This window comes from Cajanus cajan, chromosome 2 (genome assembly GCF_000230855.2).
Source record: "Cajanus cajan strain Asha chromosome 2, NIPB_CcT2T_4, whole genome shotgun sequence".
NCBI lineage: Eukaryota > Viridiplantae > Streptophyta > Magnoliopsida > Fabales > Fabaceae > Cajanus > Cajanus cajan.
Genome location: NC_138518.1, coordinates 78,982,816 through 79,005,418, shown reverse-complemented (window position 1 = coordinate 79,005,418; position 22,603 = coordinate 78,982,816). Strand labels below are relative to the sequence as shown.

At 30.7% G+C, this 22,603-nt stretch overlaps 1 protein-coding gene across 1 annotated transcript; it reads left to right on the top strand.

Annotated features, from left to right (window-relative positions):
* Positions 1–5,307: 5,307 nt before the first annotated feature.
* Positions 5,308–17,731, top strand: LOC109799475 (Splicing factor, CC1-like protein). Its single transcript, XM_020360046.3, has 13 exons — positions 5,308–5,935; positions 7,389–7,467; positions 7,575–7,631; positions 8,084–8,139; positions 9,081–9,309; positions 9,564–9,650; positions 9,732–9,806; positions 9,918–9,998; positions 16,111–16,175; positions 16,248–16,416; positions 16,503–16,591; positions 16,735–16,849; positions 17,472–17,731. Exons 1-13 carry the CDS (start codon positions 5,433–5,435, stop codon positions 17,511–17,513), a joined length of 1,647 nt encoding a protein of 548 aa, XP_020215635.2. The 5' UTR covers positions 5,308–5,432; the 3' UTR covers positions 17,514–17,731.
* Positions 17,732–22,603: the final 4,872 nt, after the last annotated feature.

Sequence of the window (22,603 nt, the reverse complement as noted above, 5' to 3'; positions counted from 1 at the left end):
AATATATAAATATTAAAATATTTTGGTCACTTAATGTGTTTAACATTAATTTTTATCTTATTAGTTGAGTTAAAATATTTATTTAATATAATTTTGGTTATCATATTAAAAACAATTGTATATATAGTTTGTAACTTAAAAAAAATATTTTTCAATGTTATAAATAATTCACAATTTTTCATTTTAAAATTTATTTTAGTAGCTTATAATTTTATAAAATACCTTTTTAAATATTATAATATATTTTGTGAGAAAAAACACCTTTTAGTCGCTTATAATTTTATAAAATCTTTTATGCTATATGGAAAATTTGTATAGTTGCACTATACATTTGAAAAATATATATATATTACAAATAAGTGTGATTTAGTTTAGTTTCGTCTCATTCTATTTTAAAAATTTAACCAAACCATGTAATTTTGAAAATTTAAAACCAAATGAAATTGTTCATTTGTAAATTTTCATCGATTTTTTACTTTTTTTATTTGTAGTTTTTTATCTGGGTCAATTCGGTTTTGAACACTTTTAGAAAATATAACCTTTTTTATACTTATCTAACTAGGTTTAAGAGAGAAGAAGAGAAAAAAAAAATTGTTTTTAATGATAATTTAGAGACATCCTTGACGCATAGTAATAGTATCTAATCACACAATTTCAGTTAATTATAATTTTTCTCTATGCAAGTTTATCTCTTGAATATTCAAGGAATTGATATTCAAAAAAAAAATTGAATCTTTTTATCATAAAATTGTTATTTAATGAATTTAACCCCAATCAAAATAAATAATAAAAGAATGATTAATATTAACATATGTAAAGTTTCATGGTTTCTATGAGGTATAAGAAGTGAAATCCAATCCTAAATCTCTTGAAAATACAATCTCTTTTGCTATTTAAAATGTTTGATTGTTAATCTCTCTAAATTTCATCAATTTTAACTTTTTAATTTAATGAATTAAATTATAATTTCGTAGGAATATCTTCTATATATTCATTTATTGCTTATCTCAACTAATTAAGGATCAATTAATCAAATTAAATTCTAAAGAATATAATTTTACTCGTCACTATTACAAAATGACTTTAGTACGCTTGTTACAGGAACAATAGTCATACTGCATTAACGGATCCATTAAGAGGAGAGTGGGGGCACGTGCCCCACTACCATTATATATATATATTCAAAAAATAATATATTTTTTAGAAAAAAATTATATTCAAATAAGATAAATATATATTTAAATTATCATATGTATAAAATATAAATTTAAAAGAATTATTCATTTATTTGATATTTATCAAACTTTCGAAGGAGATTAAATCTTATATGTGATAAAGAATATTCTTTAATAACAAATGAATTTTTTAAAAAAGTTTAGTTATTGATAAATAAAAAAAATTTGTGGCATATATGTTTACATTTTGTACTTTATATTTATGTATACATTGATTAAAAAAATCAAAATAGTAAAGATTGTAAGATTGTATACATTGATTAAAAAAATAAAATAGGAAAGATTAAAAGATTTATGCTCTATTTAAAATTTGTATTATAAAATATGTTTTCAAAATAAATTATCATCTAAAATATTATATTATATATTAAAAACATGTTTATATTATAAATAAATTAAACTTAATTTTATACAATTTAATATATTTTTTTTATATTTTTATTAGTATTAAATTGTTATAAAGTATATTTTTAAGATTGTAGTTTTAATCAAACATATAAAAAATATCTATGATAAATAAATAAATCATTTTTAGGACATGTATTTTTTTAGAAAAAAGGTTAAGTCCATATCTACTAAATTATAATATAACATAGTCTAATTTAACTTATTTTCATTCTTAATCATAATCATAATTATAAAAGCTTGTAAAAAATAATTATAATATATATTTATACTTTTAAAAATTATATGTAAAATTTTTAATATTATTAATATATAAATAAGTATTACCTCTACTATCTAAAATTTCTGGATCCGTCACTGCATACATGCCATGCAAAGTTAGGCAATTTTAAATGAATGTCAAGGAGATAAAAAAAGATTGGCCACAAATGTTACCAAAATTTTAAATAATTTAAGGAGCACGAGCATACAATAACTCATTACCCAAATAAGTAAAAATAAACCTGTCTAATTCAATCTTGTGTCATTGGAATTCAATACTGTTGGTAGTAGAGGTTGAAAAAAATAAAATAAAATAAATTAAAACAATAAAATATAAAATAAATGTAATAACAATTTTGATAATGTCATTTTTATGGGTCATTTTAAATATTTACTGATATATGTTAATATTATGTTCAATCTTATATATAATTCCTCTTTTATTTTATTATTTATTTCATTAATTATAAGATTATTTTTATAATTGTCCTTTGTATTTATTTAAATATTCCTTATTTGCTAATTGTTTTTCATAATACCTCCTTTTATTTTATCGACTCATTTTTGTTATGTTAAGATCCTTTTCCATGATAGCAGTCTCCTGCATAGATAAGACATTTAACAATGTGATGACAATATTACAGTCCAAATGTTTTTGACCAAATTCACGTCATTTTTTTTTATTCATTGAAATCAAGCTAGACAATAGAGAATTTACGACAATCCTTTCATTTTATCTAATTAATTGAGTTAGACGAATCAAATGTTTAATTTACCATTGATAATATGCCATAATTCATCATAAACCAATTGATCAATATAGTACAAATGAAATCATCATTATTTTCAAAGAAGTATTTATGTTCATCGTATTTGTTTTTTAATTATAGAAAAAAATTAGTTTTGAGTATATTATTTTTTTCTTCTTATAGATATGATTCAAACAATGTTCCAAATCTGACAATTAAAAATTAATTTATATTTATGAAATATGACTTTTCTTAATCAAACATTATTTTAGCATAGATTCTAATCAAACTTATAAGTACTATATCAACTCTTGTATTCAGACTTTACAATTATTAAATCAAGAAGATTGATTTTTAAAGTATGTTATTTATTTACAATTTATTTTCTATACATTATTATTAGTAGAAAAAAATTCAAGTGATAATTAATAAAAAAATTATGGTGAGTATAATTTAAGGTAGTTATTCAACAAAAATCAACAAATTAAACATAAATGTTAATTTTTATTAGATGATAATGTATAAATCATCTTAAAAGTCCTATTCAAAATAATTTATATTTAGATGATAATATAAAAAAATTATTGATGCATAAAAAGTAAATTCTAACTCCTAAATATATGGTTTAGCATAAAAGAAAAAGATACATGAAAAATATACCTAATACTTATTTTTTAAATAAATTCAAATATACTTTAAATTAATTTAAATCAATATTATATATATATATATATATTTTTTTTTTACAGAATTAAAGATATTATTAATTAAACTAAAGAAAAATGAAAGTGTGATTAAAGTTTCAATTATTTTCGATTAATATGCCTATTTATGACAACTATTTTTCTAATCTCATAAATTACCACGATTATAAAGTTAAAATAAAGAATTACATTAATCAAATTAATATTTTTATTCATCCAACTTTTTTTTTTAATTTACTCCCATTTAATTAGTTATGTGTATAGTATAATTTAATTTGATATAATATAAAGTAGCAATGGTGGCACAAAACAATTGAACTTTTATACTACAGTGTTCAACTTTTATAAAATAATTGAAATTATATATTGCAAACTTAATTGCGCATTTAAGTCTATTACAATTTAGTATTTTGGTGTCTTCGTCAAATTTTTTTGAAAATTTAATGAATGTTGCTGAAGGGGCATGTAAACTTTTTTTTGTAACAATTGCTTGACATCATTAAAGAAATGTAAAAGATGTAAGAAATGAAAAAAGTGATACAATAGTTTAATTTATTAATTGCTAATAATTTTGTTTTAAAATTGATAGGCAATATTTAAAATTTGAAATTTTGCGAAGTTTAAAAAAAAAAAAGAGAGAACCCAAACTATACAATTTTGAGAAGAATTTTTTTTTTACAAGATTATTCTACCTTTAATAATATATAAATTTATTTAATTTTGTGAGATCATAAAGTTGATAATAGATATATACAACTCATAATGTTGAGACAACAATGTATATTTTAAAAAAAACATTAAAAGTATAATATAAGCTTATTTTATGCCAAATAATTTACAATAATAATTAAATTTATTTATAAATCATGTTTTTTTTAATAATTTAACATAAATAATTTCTCATCAGTTTTTTCTTTAAAAAATGCAATAATTCCTAATAGATTAATATACTTGTATACTATAAATTAGAATCCACAAGTTGAACTGTCGAAGAGTTTTTTTTTTCTTCTGAAATGCATTTTATTTTCTTAATTATACAATTTTTCCGCTTTACCTTTTATTTTTATGTTTTAATATTTTAAAAAATATCAACAATTAACATTAGTTTAGAGTAATAACTCAAGTAATTTGCTATAAATTAAAATATAACAATGTATACATTTAAAATAATTATTTTATATAATTTTAAATTATAATATATATATATACACATAAAAATATTTATTTATTAAGAATTTTATGCATTATTATTATTATTATTATTAGAGTCAAAACATTTTATTCCTTTATATTATTTTTTATTAACAATATTTAAGAAATATTAATATTTGTTAGATAAATTATTGTTATATTTGATTTTTAAATCTTAAAATTTTGAGTTCAAATCTTATACATAGATTTGATTAATTTTAAAATTAATTTTATTATTTAAAAATTTAAAAATAAAATTATTAAAAAATATATACATTAATTCATACAATAATCTTCATATATATTTTATAAGAGGAGAGTTATAATAACACCGATGTAATTTTTATTAAGTATTACATCGCTCAATAACTTTATATTAAATGTGAATTTTGTAAATTCAACCGTTAAATTTAAAATTCATATCACTTTATATGTTTATAAAAATTTTTGAAATATATATATTATGTCAATTTTGTTTTATAAGAACGAAGTATCAAATCATCTTTGATTATATAAAATTTTGTATATGTAATTTAATAATAAAAAACTTTTAACTTAATAGTTAAATTTATAAAATTTATATTTAATATAAAATTATTAAATAATGTAATATTTAATAAAAATTACATTAATATTTAATAAAAATTACATTAATGTTATTATAGACATCAATAGTTTATATAAAATAAAATGCTAACCCACAATATTTATTTATTATTTATAATATTGGGTAAGAGTTGAAGCTTTAATACTACTGTTACATATACCGGAGGAAGCAACGCTATTTGTAACAAGTAAAGAAAACCCTAAAACCCTAGAAATTCAAAATTGAGCTGAAGAAGGCTTCACATTCAATAGGAAGAGAAATCGGAGGGAAGGAGGAAGCGATGGACTTCGACGAGTACGAATACCTGGAGAAGACAGTGGAGGAAGACGTTGATTCCTCCAAGAAGAAGAAGGAGATCACCGACAAGACCGAGAGGACTTACCGGAGGCGCGACGTCGACGAAGATCTCGACGCCGACGACAGAAGGACCAAGAGGTCAAGGGCCGACGACGAGAACGGCGCTTCCAAGAAGGATCGCGACAGAGACCGAGACCGTGACCGTGACCGCGACCGCGACCGTTCCTCCGGCCGTCACAGGAGCGAGAGGGAGAGAGACGGAGAGAGGAAAGAGAAGGATAAGGATAGAGAGAGGAGGGATAAGGATAAGGACAGGGATAGGGATAGGGATAGGAGTAACCGGGATAGGGAAAAGGAGCGCGAGAGAAGAGAGAAGGATAGGGAGAGGGAGAGGGAGAGGGAGAGGGACGAGAAAGAGAGATCCAGAAGGAGCAGGAGCCGCTCCGTGAGAGATAGAGAGCGAGATTTCGAAATGCGCGATGGCCGGTAATGCCTATTTCCTTCGTCTTTTGTGCAATATTTTTGTGAACTAGGGTTTACTTGTTGAGTTCATTGTTAGCTCAATTGTCCTCGCGATTGCTTTGCGGTGATGTTCATAAGTACGATCAAGTGAAAAAAATAAAGAAATGAAACAGATAAAAGTGTGCGTTGGTGATGTGGTTTGCAGTTATGCTTTTATGCTGGATTCGTGTTTTTCTTTCAGTATGTACTATGTAGTTGTTACTTTTCAGCTACTGGTTTACTTGAAATCTGTTTTCGGAATTCTTTTTAATGAGTTTTGTCAATGGTGGAAACTGAAAAGGCTAATGGTGTGCCTATTATTCATGTTGGTTGGACCTATTTGGTAGTTTAAGCATTTCTTATTCATGGCGTGACTGGATTTGTACTGTTTGAGGTTAGGTTTTATGCATTTTAGCTTCTGCCTTGTGTTACATATGATTCTGTGGTTCGCATTCCTTTAATAATGACCTTGAGGTGGCTGGAGAATTTAGATCAATCATATCCTAGCTATTATTAGTGTTTAATTACATTTTCAAGGACAGGGATCAGTTAAGGTGACATGTTTCAAGCAAGTTAGTCAAAGGTGAAATGTGCCATTAAGGCACCAAGGGATTTTAATGCCTTAGGGGATAGGGGGTTAAAATTTAGAGGTATACACCTTATTAAAGAAAACAGACTTGCTAATGCCTTGTGCTACCATATGCATAGACAGTTATTCTAAAAATAAGAGATTATGACATGCAACTCACGAAATGCTAAGCTCCTTGCTGCTAAGAGTTCGAATGGCTGACAGCTAGTTATTCTTTTAATATGATGACTATTATACACCCTTTAGACTAGTATCACTGTCACATTATAAAGGTAGAGTTGGTTAGGCTTTTTCTACAGTTATGATATATGAATAATTTATGAAAGGCATCTGTCTTTTGGACCAGAAAGGTACTCTATGGTCGCAATAGGGTGATGATACCTCTTCTGATGCCTTACCGTGGGGCCTTAGGCATTCATTTGACTACTCTGATTCTATGATTGAGCAGGTTTTCCTGATGTAGGTATTATATTGTTATATGATTCCTGGTATTAGTATTATTACACCATGGATTTATTTCTAATGAGTTGGAAAGTTAGGCTGCTGTTGTGACAAGTTCCTGACTGCATTTTGGTCTGTATTCATTTGAAGGATAATAAAGTAAGAAAATGCTGACCATAGGTCCTGGGATGTATGCATAATATTGTAAGAATTATTAAGTGATGTTTTGGTGGATGATGTGCTAACAAATAATACTTTACGCTATACAGTTAGATTTGGAGACATCGCTCCCTCTCAAGATTAGGTGCCACTTTGGATTGCAGTGTTAACATTTGTATTTATTTTTTTACAACTTATATGAACTTCTCTATTTATTTTTTTACAACTTAATTTTTATTTGTGTTGCAGGAGATTTAGGGATAAGAAAGAGGCTGTGGAACCTGAGGCAGACCCAGAAAGGGATCAGAGAACTGTTTTTGCCTACCAGGTTGATTGGATGGCCCAATATTTGTTTGTTTTAAAATATATAAATTTGTGTTAATATGTATTTGGTGTCTTGTTTGATGATTCCCTATTTGCCGGTGGTGATCTCAGATGCCTTTAAAAGCAACTGAAAGAGATGTCTACGAGTTCTTCTCAAAAGCTGGCAAGGTCAGTTGCTTTTAAATTTGTTGTAATTTTTCCATTGAAACTGTGGTTACTTCCCTATCAAACTGTTCTTTTTCCATTAGAACTGAAATGACTTTTAAACCATTAATATTGTCTTATTTTATATTTAGTATATTATTGCTTCTCAATGATGATGAGTGATAACAATTATGAATATGCAAGTTCTTACTAGCATACTGAATGCTTCTTAGCCTAAACATTTAGTTGCTGTTGTAGTATCTTGCCCTCTATCCTTAGTTTAAAGTAGGACAGCAAGTTAGTTTATGTCTCAGCATTCTGTTTGTGTGATGAGTGAATATGGGTTGGGTTTACATGATGATATTTTCAATGCCACAAATTTGGTTTTTGGTTTGCTTGCTTGGGAGTGAATATCTTATATTTGTGCCTCTGTTCGAGATACTTCATCTGTCAAGTTTAATATTCCTTCCTTTCAGGTGAGAGATGTCCGTCTGATCATGGATAGGAACTCAAGACGATCTAAAGGAGTTGGGTATGTGTTTTATTGTCAAATAATTTCTTGTTTATGTGTATGTGCTATTGTGGTATTAGGATATCAACTTCCAAGAATCATATTTAACTGTATCTTTAAATGGACTAGCAATGCGATAATGATGAGGGATGGTGGGAATACCTTGCACTCATGTTTAATCAATTCATGCTGCGCACTCAAGGTAGATGACATAATCCTAGTTTTATGTTTGGTCCTATTCCAAATTTTCTTCCTCTGCATGCCATACAATGAGGATTTCATTTGTATGCTGATGGATGACCCATTTTAGTTTATTTTCCTCCATTTATTTATTGGAAGACCCTTGTATTGGTTGTGGGGCTTGATAAGGTTTATATGGAGGAAATTTTACTATCCTTTTCACCCTCAAATTTTTGTTAGGAGAGTTGCTATTAGTAGCTAGATGAGATGCTAATGCCTCATGGATTGAATTGTGAGTTAGTGCAAGGCCAGCTGCCAGGTTTAGGTTGGGTTTCTTTTCTGAGGATTTGATTTTCACTTGTACACGTATTATAGACCCACCCACCCACCCACCCACCCACACACACATATATATACACACCATTGTATTATATACATACTATTATATGTTATATACAGGCAAATGATATTTGTTACTGTTGCTAATCCTGCCTCTTCCAGTCTCGATGGTTTCCTTTCTTTATTCTCATATGGTCTTCTCTTATTATCTCTTGATTGAATTGTCAATTTAATAATTCATACATGCTTTAGCTTTTTATGTTTATTATGACAGGCTAACATTTACTTTACAAGTCAGATACATCAAATGAAACTCAGCTTGAGCTGTCTGCACTAGAGTTTTTGTTTCCCTACATCACTTTGCTGTATGCTTTGTAAGTTTTGATTGCAGCTATTTGTTTTTAGTTCTGAAAACTTGATGCAAGTTCTTGATGAGGCTGCAGGTATATTGAATTTTATGATGCAATGTCAGTGCCAATGGCTATTGCTCTCTCTGGTCAACTTCTTCTTGGGCAACCTGTAATGGTGAAACCTTCTGAAGCTGAAAAGAACCTTGTTCAATCTAATGCTTCTGGTGGAGCGGCTGGTGTAGCTGGGCCCTATGGAGCTGTTGATAGAAAATTGTATGTGGGGAATCTTCACTTCAACATGACCGAGAGTCAGCTGCGGGAGGTAATCTTTTTTTTTTTGGTTGCTGTTTAATTGGCTGTTGTGGTGAAGATGCACGTGTTAGGCATATTTTGTTCGTGGTCTTTTACTACATTTATCAGGAATATGAATGCGCAAGATTTTATTGAATACCAATAGCTTGATAAAATATCAAGTTTCTCAAAACTGGATCTAGTTTGTTGTTAGGCAGTTACCAATTTGAATCTTATTGTCACAGTTTTATCATTGTTTGACATATTTCTTTTTTGGTGTCATAGATTTTTGAGCCATTTGGTCCGGTTGAGGTTGTCCAACTGCCTCTTGACCTGGAGACAGGACACTGCAAGGGTTTTGGGTTTGTTCAAGTTCGTTTCTAACCTAACTTTGAAAAATATTGCTTCAGGTAATATTGTTATTTATCTATTTAATTTGCATTTATTGGACAGTTTACCCATCTTGAACATGCCAAGGCAGCTCAGAGTTTGAATGGAAAATTGGAGATTGCTGGCAGGACTATCAAGGTAGGAATGTTTGTATTGGTCATTTTGTTTTTTTCATGTTTGTTTTCAATTTTGTTGATGATAGTTCAGCTTTTTCTTATGATTGTGACTGATGTTGTTCATCAAATTCAGGTTTCATGTGTAACAGATCATGTTGGAAGCCAAGATACAACTGCAAAATCTGCAGACTTGGACGATGATGAAGGTGGACTGGTAAGTTTGCTCTTGTTATATGAAAACAAATTATTCAAAAGCTGGTTTTCACAAGTCCATGCAATACTGCAAATTTACTAAAGTAGTTTGCGTTGTGCTTTAAAGAAAAAGGACCTTTCTCAATTACCAGATGTTTAAAAAATTATAATAATCAATGCAACCAGATAAAAAAAAAATATTTTTTCCAGAAGTAAAAATAATATATTTTAAGCAAAAGCTCGAGAAATGGTGTATCATAAAATCTTTTTTTTTTCTCCACACTTGAACAAATGATGGAATATCAATAAGGCCACGAAGCCCAAGGGGTGACATTTTGAAGGAGGCAAGAGGAATGGGTTAGACTTGAAAACCCATGAAGAGGAATAAGCCTACTTTTTGGGCCTTAACTATGTTTACTTCCAAATTTTACCTTAGGGGTATTTTAGGTATAGAATTTATTTTCTTTGTATTTCCAATTTTACCCTTGTATTTTGGGGTATTTTAGTCATAGGATTTATTTTCTTTGTATTTCCCATTTTGCCCTTGTATTATGGGGTAATTTAGATGCTTAGGACTTTAATTGGACTAGGGTGCATCCATTAGGAGGTGACGTATTTTTGGTGACCATTGGACCTATTTTTGGTGATAGAAAGGCTTAGGCCCAAGTGGAGGTCAAAGGTTGCATGATCTTATCATGCACCTTGATGTAGCCAATCTAGACCCATAGATTCCATCCTTGGGCACCAAGTTGCATCTAGGGTTCATTTGCATTTCATTTGGAATGCATTTGCCTACTCCAAATGCAACCCTAGATGCCTCCCCTCCTATAAATACCCAACACCCCACCACTTGTAAATACTTTGGACATTAATGATAATGAGTGAGCTATTTGCCTCTTTGTCATTCTCCTTAGTCTAGGGACTCCACGGCCTCCCATCCCTTCTCCTCCTCTTAAACCACCTTGAGAGAGTAGAGTTAGGCCTTCCTTGGTTGGCCTTCCCACCTTAGGAAGTGAGCTAGCCAAAAGGAGCATCACCTCCACCAAACACATCCACCTCCACCTTGAGCGTCACCCTCCTTTAACCTAAACACCATCCTTTCCTTAGCACTAGGTTGCCTTTGGCTAACCTCCTCCCCTCTCCACCATAAAAGCAAAACCCTACTTAGGTTTCATCCTACACTTGGATGAGACTACCTTGAGCAAACCATCTTCACCTTCATTTCTTTGTGCTTCCGCCAACCATCCCTCCATTTTCTTCATCATTTTGGAGTCTCCTTGTTGAACCAAGATCAAGGGCGTGCATGGAACTAAGCCACATTCCATCAAGTGGTATCTAGAGCCATGGTTCTTCAAGGGTAAATGTTTCCTTTCCTTGTCTTTCCTTTGAGTCTTCCTTGTGCTCTATTTTTGTATTCGGTCATTCCACTTCTTCTCCTCTCTTGACCGAATATATTTTTGTGTGGTTCATGCTTGTTTTCCTTGAACCTTCCATGTTTTAGGTTCCATTGTTAGGTTGTCATATTTCTATGCTAGGTTGAGTATTACATGATCATGCATTTTTCTTTTTGAATCTACCTATTGTTTTGTCAATTTACTTCCTATATTTTGTTTTACACATTTTCCATGTATGTGCCAAACACCTTGCATGAAAACATGAAAAATACCATGATGCATACATCTTAAAGTGGGCGTGTCATATAGAATTCCTATCTAGGTCATTCATGCATGCTAATAGATTCTAGCATGTTCTATGTTGCCATGATTTTCCATGTGTGAACCTCCTTGCACATGCTAGAAAAACCGCCCATCTTTACCCTTGCATTTTCACTTGTTTAAGTTTATCTTTTGTTTGCCAAGAACCCTAAAAGAATCTAAGAGGTGCTGGACTTTTTGTGCTAAACAACTTGACCTAAATAGTACAAAACAAAATCCACTCAAAATATTCCCTAAGGACCTCTAAATTCACGCCACTTGTCTTGCTCCTATGCTACATATTTTTGACCTAATTTTGTGCCACCACAAGTGCAAAACCTAAGCAACTATTTGGGCTGAAAACTTAAAAAAAAAAAAAAAAAAAAAAAAAATTGGACCCAAGGACATTTTAAAAGCCAATTGCCGTGACCAAAAGAACAAGAACAAAAAAAATCTTGGACAAAAAAAAAAAAATACCTTGGACAAAAAGGACTTGTTGCTTGACTTGTGGACTTGGACCAAATTACCTTAGCATTGGAGTTGGAACTTGACCATTTTGGACTTATTTTGGGACTTATACCTTGGCTGGACCGAAATTACTAAAGGACTTAATCAAGTGAAACTTAAACACAAACCATTCTAGTGCCATTCTAGGTTTAATTCTTTTGAGTGCTAGCTTCTATTGATTGAGTCTTAATTTTTTTGCTTGTCTTTCCTTTGATCTCTTTTGTTTTGTCTCATCTTAATCAATCTGAGTTTAGCCTTTCATAATTAGCCTTTTCAGTTTTTATTTCTTTGGAACTCTTGCTCTTGGTTGTTCTCATTGACTTGTAGGTGAAGCACCTAACTAGCAAAGTAGCAATCCTTTGGTGGATTGAGTGGAGGAGTGAACCAAAACCCAACCTAGCCTTTGGAAGGGTTTTCACTAAACCAAAAGGAGAGTAAACACTTTGGAGAGGTGCTAACACGTTTGCTATTTGTGAAGGAGCCAAAGAGAAGGAGTTTTGAAGACTTAAATTTCTTGCTTTCATTTTTTTTACTTTGTTTTTTTCTTGCTTTCGGCCTCTTTGTTTTAGGCCATTCCTCTTTCCCATTTGGTTTGTAATTTTTGGCCATTTTAAACCTCTACAACTTGGTTTTTAGTTCGTGTAGAGAAGGTGATTTGAAAACCTTCAATAGGACCTCGACTAGTGTCTGTTTTAAATTGCTTTCCATTGCATGCTTTATAGCTTTACTAGTATAATTGTTTAAGTTTTTATCCTTTGTTTCCAAAAACGTTTAGAAGGCTTAATTTTTGCCTACTAGGGGTGCGTGCACACACACACTTGGTAGTGTCAAAATTGTTTTGTAAGAAAAGTGGTAAGGGCTTAGTGATTCCTACTTAAGAGGGCTTGGTTATTAAGTGATTCTTTGTAGTCCACCTCCCCTTGAAGGTTCAATTTGTGCATTTAAGCCTTTCCTACTTATCTTGCACCTTTAAAAATTTTTTGTGAAAATCTTTTTATCACTCAATCTTTGTGAAAACCTTTTTAGCTCTTTGTGAAAATTTTGTGAAAACCTTTTTGATCAAAGATGAGTGAGCATTCTAGTGTTCATAGTCATAATTCGCGTAGTTCTAGATCTAGTTCTAGGGATGAACTTAGGCAAATAAAAGAGTACCTAAAAAGAAGTATAAAAAGAGAGGAAGAAGCAAGAAGAAAAGAAAAAGAGTTAGAAAAGAATAGTGAAGAAATAAAAGGGTTGCTTATTACCTTAGTTGAGAGGAAAGAAAATAGTGAATCCAAACATAGGGTTAACTCAACTAGGTATCAAAATCAAGAAAAGGAACTTAGAAAGAAAGAAAAGGTAAAGAAAAGTGTAGAAATAGTTAAAGAATGGTTAGAAAAAGAAACACAACCAACACCCTTAGAGAAGAGTAATATTTCCTCCAAAGGCCTTATGCTTGAAGAAAGTCATTTTCCCATTGAAAATGATTTAACAAAGACTTTCTTCATTCATCAAAACCTTAACTCTTTCTCTTATGATGCCACTAATCATGAAGTAGAGAATCAAAAACAAACTCTTTTTAAAGCAAACAAATCTCAACTTCAAGATTTGGTGAAGAAGAAGTGGACTTCACTTAATCTCACTTCTTGTGCTACTTCCTTGGTGGTGCCCAAGGAAAATAGCATTCCTTTGTGTAGGATTTTTCCTACCTTGGTTGTGTCAATAATGCACCCAACTTCAAAATTGAATAATTTGTTGGATACATCTCATGGTGTCTTATCTTCTAATTTTGATCTTGAAGGAAGTTCAAACTTATTTACACTTAACTTGGCTACTTCCCTACAAGACAAATTTAGATTATATGATTTTTCTAAACACATCTTAACACCTTTTTCTCTTACATATCCAACAAATAATGCAATAAAAAGTTGTCTAGGAAATTTTTTAGTGGTACTTTCTTTGTTTCCTAGCACATCTCTAGGACATTACCTTGTACACTTTAGGCAAGATATTTTAGTTTTTAAGACTCATATGTTAGTGTGCCATAGTTTTAGTCTTTTTACCTTTTTAGGTTTTAGTTATACACCTAGACTTCACTATGGGAAGGATCCTATCCTTAACATTAGTGCGTCTAGTCCTTTTAGTTTAGACAAGAATTTTAGGAGAATGTGTTATAGTTTTAGTGTTTCTACCTTTTTAGGTCTCATTTATCCATTTAGACTTTACAGTAGAGAGGATCTTATCCTTACTATTGGGGAGTCTAATCCTTTTCATTTAGACCATCTTTTTCGTAGGATACATTTTCCATTACTATCATATACTTTTACATCTAACGCTTATTTTTATGTTTTTGTTAATCAAAAAGCCCATCATGACGAACCTCTTGATTTGAGGTCAAATCCTTTTCAAGAGGGAGGGAATGATGGAATATCAATAAGGCCACGAAGCCCAAGGGGTGACATTTTGAAGGAGGCAAGAGGAATGGGTTAGACTTGAAAACCCATGAAGAGGAATAAGCCTACTTTTTGGGCCTTAACTATGTTTACTTCCAAATTTTACCTTAGGGGTATTTTAGGTATAGAATTTATTTTCTTTGTATTTCCAATTTTACCCTTGTATTTTGGGGTATTTTAGTCATAGGATTTATTTTCTTTGTATTTCCCATTTTGCCCTTGTATTATGGGGTAATTTAGATGCTTAGGACTTTAATTGGACTAGGGTGCATCCATTAGGAGGTGACGTATTTTTGGTGACCATTGGACCTATTTTTGGTGATAGAAAGGCTTAGGCCCAAGTGGAGGTCAAAGGTTGCATGATCTTATCATGCACCTTGATGTAGCCAATCTAGACCCATAGATTCCATCCTTGGGCACCAAGTTGCATCTAGGGTTCATTTGCATTTCATTTGGAATGCATTTGCCTACTCCAAATGCAACCCTAGATGCCTCCCCTCCTATAAATACCCAACACCCCACCACTTGTAAATACTTTGGACATTAATGATAATGAGTGAGCTATTTGCCTCTTTGTCATTCTCCTTAGTCTAGGGACTCCACGGCCTCCCATCCCTTCTCCTCCTCTTAAACCACCTTGAGAGAGTAGAGTTAGGCCTTCCTTGGTTGGCCTTCCCACCTTAGGAAGTGAGCTAGCCAAAAGGAGCATCACCTCCACCAAACACATCCACCTCCACCTTGAGCGTCACCCTCCTTTAACCTAAACACCATCCTTTCCTTAGCACTAGGTTGCCTTTGGCTAACCTCCTCCCCTCTCCACCATAAAAGCAAAACCCTACTTAGGTTTCATCCTACACTTGGATGAGACTACCTTGAGCAAACCATCTTCACCTTCATTTCTTTGTGCTTCCGCCAACCATCCCTCCATTTTCTTCATCATTTTGGAGTCTCCTTGTTGAACCAAGATCAAGGGCGTGCATGGAACTAAGCCACATTCCATCAACAAATGGGCCTCGAAGTTGCTAGAAAATTAGGTAAGTGGTTATTTTTCCAGATTGCTAGAAGCTTGATTGGCTGGGAGGCTGGAAGCATTATTTGCTATTATGTTAGTTTAGAAATTACAAGTTTATACAATTTTAATTTTAACTATTTATGTTCATGGATTGGTTGTTACCTGCATTGAAGTTTTAGTGTTGATGAGGATTTGCACAGGTTTTAACTTCTATGTGAATTTTGGATGTAGGTTAGAATCAGGTGTTTTCAGCATTCGCTGTTACCTAATCTGATTAAGATCCCACTTTTTCTTTGGTGCATCTTTTATATCTTCACTTTTCATTGTCTTTTTTCTACTGTTGGGAACTATATTCGGCTCTAGTTGGAGATGAGCCTGAGGGTGTTTAGGAAGCTTCCTGTTCCTACTCTTTGCTTTTTTCCTGGTATAATGACAATGGTCTTTCTTCAAAATGAGGACCTTGCTTATCTACCGTGCTTTGGTATGCAGACATTAAATGCACACTCAAGAGCATTGCTTATGCAAAGGCTGGCCGGCACTGACATTCCTGCAAGGTTTGTTGTTAATAATATTCCTCATATATTTTGTAAATCTGATCATTATCTTCACAGTTTTCAACATTGCAGCATAGGTATGCCTGGTTTGAATGGGTCAGTTCCAGCTCAGCAGGCTATTAGCTTGCCTCTTGGTGCATCAGTCCTACCAACACAAGTTATGCCTACCCCAGTGGTAGAACCTGTAGGAAGCCCCAGCGAGTGTTTACTTTTAAAGAATATGTTTGATCCGAGCACCGAGGTCTGTGGTTAACTGATTATATACTTCCTCCATATGATGTTTCATTAAACAAAGTACTGACGTTGATGACAAACATTGCAATGCAGACAGAGCCAGATTTTGATATAGACATTAAAGAGGATGTAGAGGAAGAGTGTTCTAAATATGGCCGGGTGAAGCATATTTTTGTTGACAAGTAAGTTCATAAATGTTTAACAAGATTCAATAATCATGAATAATGATGTTGTATGCTTTTATCTTTTATTTTTAATAAATTAAATTAATTTCCACATTTAATGCGACTTACAATACTTTAATTGTTTTTCTGTACATATACAGGAAAAGTGCGGGTTTTGTTTATTTGCAGTTTGAAACAGTGGAAGCAGCGAGTGCTGCTCAACGTGCAATGCACATGAGATGGTTTGCGCGCAGGTTAATTTCAGCCATCTTCATGGTAATCTGTTAATATTATGAGTTCCGTTCTATCTTCTTTCTTGTCTTTGGAGTTGGAAATGTAATATGAAATAAAGTTAGGTTAGGTGTTTGGTCGGTCTATTTTCTGTTTTTATTTTTCATTAATATGTTTTTAATAACTAAAAAAATTATGAGAACAAGATCAAATGAAAACAAGAGTTCATTTTTGTGCTAAAGGGTTAATAATGGCTTAGCATATAGTATGAGCAAAACAAATTGAATCAAGTGTGATGCGGAAGAATGATAGTTATTTAAAAGTGTATTAGATTTTATCCACTGAAGTCATCGTTTAATGTATTTTAACGAGTTAATCAAGTCTAGAAGAACTTATTCTCATAAATACAGGCCTATGTAATTAAATATAGTATAGAAGTCAGTGCAAGTGCCTCTTGTTGTCTTAATAGTTAAGAGTGTCCCTGGGTTGGGCCTGTATTAAGTGTATCAAACTAGTTCTTGACATAGAAGGTTAATTAAAATAAGAGGTTTTTGATTATATCAAAACCGATAAACTAGTTCTTTCTTTTTTCTTTCCTTTAAATTTAACAATTTCCAATGTTATACAGAAAAACATTACCTTTATACCAAGATTTTTTGTTTTGCAGCAACCACAGTTATACGAAGCCAAGTTTAAAGGGGAGGTTTAAAGAAGTTCATACATGCTTCGAGGCTCCTGAAGATACAAGCATAATTCTGTGGCCTTAGCTTTCATAAATTAAGTTCTAGTTTATAGATTTTGATTCATGAATTGTATTAGATGTATGATTACAGAAATGGTAATGTCCCAATATTGGCGATATTTATGATCAGTCTAACGTTGCGCATGTCAATGTATTTAACAATCTCGCCTTGCTATTTTTTCTTACGTGTATTGTCTTCTATTTTCTCCTTTTTCTTATGGGTCTTATAGTTTTAGGCCTCTGGAATTTCAATTTATTTTACTGCAAAAAGATAGAAGGTCGTGAAACATTCTATATTAACTTAAATAAAGCCATATCGACTCGAAAGTCACCCGTGATCCGCATAAGCTTCCCATGCTCGCAATTTTGAAATCTAGACCAACTAAAACATAAAATTATGCTTAATTTTATACCAACAGGTGTACCAACCTTTTTTTAAATATTTTTTGAGTTAATCATTTATACATTATCAGTGTAAAGTTTTTACACTGATAATTAATTATATATTTTAATTATGTCATGTTACTATAAACATATATACTTTTAATATTGACATGATACAATTAAAAGATATAATTAGTTGTCAGTGTAAAAAGATTTTACACTGACAGTATATATGTAATTAACTCTACTTTTTAACACTATAATTAGTTAAAATTTGTGCAGAATTACCAAATTAATTTTTGATAATTCTTAATTTAAGGTCATTTAACCAGGTTGCCCAATGGCTTGATAATTGATATACTACTGCCTGGCTGTGCCTCAAAAATAGAAGCTCATATAAAATATGGACTAGCCAGACGTGCCCTGATCAAATGAAAAATAGAAGCCCAAATAAATTATGGGCTAGCCAGACCTCAGACCTGACCTGATGAAATGAACTAACTCGTGTGGGTTAGTATGACTCGTCTCATCAAATTTGACACCTGACACCTCTAAGAATCTGCTTGATAAAATTAATTTATAAGCTGATTGAAAGTTTATAAATTAGTTAAAAATTTAAGTTATAAATTAAGAGTTGAAAAATTGATGACTTATAAATTAATTGATTGAATTGAATATATTTGGTAAAATTAACTAGGAAGTTAACCGATTAATGTAAAATGACATTTATTTATTTGCAACATATTCACTTACTTTATTAGAAACTATTCTGTGTTATTGGAGTTGATTAATCATCATTAATAAAGACTCTCTTTCTAATTATTTTTTCTCATTCACAAATTTATTATTTTTTTATTCATCAAAATTATAGTGATAATAACAAAATCCGAATTTAAAATCATGTATATGTTATTCTACCTCCCACCACTAAACTAATTTTAGTGGTTCATCACAAGATTTATTATTTCATTATAGAATCTCTTATATGAAGGCAAATTAAAAAAAATTATTTAATAACTTTAATTTTGGAAAAAAAAATTAAAGTATGAAATGAAAGGAAATAAAATAAAATGCCACCAAATTATTTTATGCTCTGTCTTATATAAAATAATTGATGGGATCTATTACCAATTTATTCCTTTCTATATTTTTTATCTATCTGAAATTCTGATTAATGTTTTCTTTGTCTTAAAGCCGTGCATATTTTAGTTAAAATTTTAAAAATATACATGATTGTTAAATTTTTTAGGATTTATTTGGTTTGAAGGAGCATACAATAAAGGAGCTTTAGGGAGAAGAGAAAGAAAGGAAGGAAATAATTTTTATTTCTCATTCTTCTTGATTAAGAGAATGTAAGATGATGAATTTAATGGAAGGAAGGAGAGTTATTTTTCGTTCGGTTCGAAAAAAGAAAGAAAGAAATAACTTTTAAAATTAATTTACTTTTAACTCATTATAATTTTGAATTTTAAAACATAAATAAGAATTTTTAGACATTATATTTAAATATTTTAAATCCTCTTTCTTTTTAACTCTCCCAAGGAGGGGAAAAATTAATGAAAAGTTTAATAACTCTCTCCACCCAATTATTGTTGACAGCAACTTCAATATTCATTCAGATTAAAAAATAAATTCGTCCAAATAACAATAGCTAACGAGATATCACATACATTCTTAAGACAATTTTTTTTTTTTTTTTTTTATAAAGATATATACTGCATGCTACGTAGTGCGTGTTTGGTAATCCAATTTAATAGGTTGGATTTTTTTTTCTTTCTTTTCTGTCACTAATTCAATTGCTAAATTAATCCATACACTTGGTTATTATCTATTTCAATTGCAAAATCAATTAGTTAGATTACATTCATATCCCCAATTCACAAATGGAGTAATGATATTAGAAATTTTATATTCACATATTGTAAAGGCAATTTATTTATCAGATTAATCATAATTATAGTATTACGAGTAAGATTAATCATAATTGTGAGCCGTATCAAAATCTTGTTTGTTGTAAAATTTGTAGATTAAATACAAATAATACAAAGCTAGAGGGATATATATATATATATATATATATATATATATATATATATATATATTTTTTTTTTTTTGTTTGGTGAATACTTGAGGGATAAATTTGATTGAGTAATATATTCATACATCATATTTTTATACAACTTTGATGAATAAACACTTAAAATTTAGTTAATACTTATATCTATCTATATATATATGGTATAATATCTTTTAATTTACATTTTTTATTTTAATTTAAAAGTTTTTATTAATTATTTTTATATTTTCATATTTATAAGTATTCTTACTTGAATTTTTTTGTTATTTATTTATTTATCTATCTAAAATAAAGTGTTCAGAATAATGATGTGTGTATGTATCATTATCGTTTTCTTATAATTCATTTTTTTTGTCCTATTTCTCTTTTGTATATTACTTATTTTATCTCACATTTTTTTCATCTCTCCTCCTAGTTGAAGTAAAATTGTAAAAAACATGAATAAGAGTATAATTTCTACCTCGATTAAAATTTTACTAACATTACGTTGAAGATATATAGATGTTGAAAATTGTAAAAAAAAAATAAAATTGTAATACGGAAAATATATATTGAATCTTCATATTCTCATCAATGCGTTTTTCTTTTAAGTATTATGTTATTTATACTAAATTTCTCAGAACATTCCTTACACGTACTAAAACTGCCATAACCACCAAAATTAATCCTAGAGATCCAGTTATAACTTTTTTTTACAAGATCAAAGTTTAAATTTAACCTTTTGAAATATATATATTCTGATCGAACAATTTGATTATCTTCTCAGCCGGCTTATTAATCTATATATATAGTATGACAAGTATTTGATCGAAGAGGAAGCTATTAAAAATTTGGAGAACGAAGTGGCAAGAGAGGCAAAGCTTAAATATAATCCATCAACTTCTACCTCCATCTTCCTTGACCTTCAGCAATGAAAATAACAACTTGTGCCGTTCATCAACTCTACTCAAAATAACATCTTCTACTTTACAATATGCAAAAAAAGGGTTCTCAAAAAGTGTCCATCTCCGCCAACTTTCAGTGTCATGCAAGTACTCTACATTTCTTAAATAATTAAGAGTTTTAATCACAATCGATCTAGCGGATTATCAAAAGGCAACATTGTTGAGACATATTTCTCTCTGTATAAAAGTATGACAACTGAAGTTACTAGAGAAATCAACTCCTCAACACACAAAAATCTGGAACTGACCTGTTAACAATTATTAAAACTATAGATACGTTTCATAATTTCCAAGTCCCAAGTTCAGGGTTTAATTAATATATATATATATATATATATATATATATATATATATATATATATAGTAGTTTTATATATTAACTACCCTTACTTCTCAGGCCTTAACCCTTGCATTAACCGGTCTTGTGACCATGTATATACTCACAAGAGATCGATATCTCCTTTGCTTCTTCGTTGGAAAAACCTCAATATCATTCCCGAAAATCTCTTGTATTTTGGCCATTATAATATCACTTAGCTCTTCTGCCTTTTCCTCGTTCTTGTTTCTTCTCCTCTTGCTGCGCGCAATGCTGTTGCTCTCCTCTTCCTCGCTCAGCTGCATAAGCTTCTGTGCCGCGTCCACGTCACACTCGTGATCCTTCACCACCTTGCTCTCACGCAAAGAAGAAGAAGAAGAAGGTGCTTCTGCCATTAGATTTTCTTTTTTTGGTTAACACCTTAAACACACTTGATAATATATATTCTTCTTCACTATATATGCGTGTGTTTTCTGCAGCTCAAGAAAACATGTCATTATTATAGAGTACTTAGAGTTGAGCGTGTTTCATGGTACGTGTTGTGTGAGTTTTAATTTGGAAAAAACGAGACCGGCTAGAACCTACGAGGCTGGTTCCGTGAAACTGACACAATTATTACATTACTTTATTCATTTTTGGTATAAGCTTTTTAATAATGGATGCATCCGAATCTTGTAATATGTTTCCGTATTTTACTAAACGAGTGGTGACCGTTGGATTGGTCTTTAAGATCTCATCTTTGACTAATGGGTCGGCGATCCAACGGTACTAGAAATGGAAAACCTTGTTTTGAAGGGCTTCGTATGAATTATGCGCCAAAAGTTCAAAACGGTTTGGGACTTTGCTATTTTTTTTATGATTGCTACGATGGAGATGTTGAATTATGGAGTGGACGTGGTATATCAGCTTGAGCCTTGAGTTGACCCAAGTCATCGAATTAGCCATGAATGGTTTATTCGTTGCTTTGGGTAGAAATTGGAACACACCTTGACAGAGATAGGTGGAATATATTACGATGCATGTGATTTTCTTTTGTTTTATTTTTGTTAGGAAAGAGTCCACTTTCTCACACTCTTGGAAAACTTCAAATTTGTTCAAGTTATTATCACAATTGACTATATATTTGGCTGCTTTCTCTTGATTTTCTCGCAGAAAAAGATGGTTTCCTCTTTATCCAAACTTCTAATTACTTCAATGATTTCGCCTCTTATATATATACAACTTAGATTAATTAATAAAATAAATACTAATAATATAAAATAAACGATTATAATTAATCAACGAACTAAGGATGATTTATCACCAAGACATTAATTTATTTCTTTTTTCTATGTTT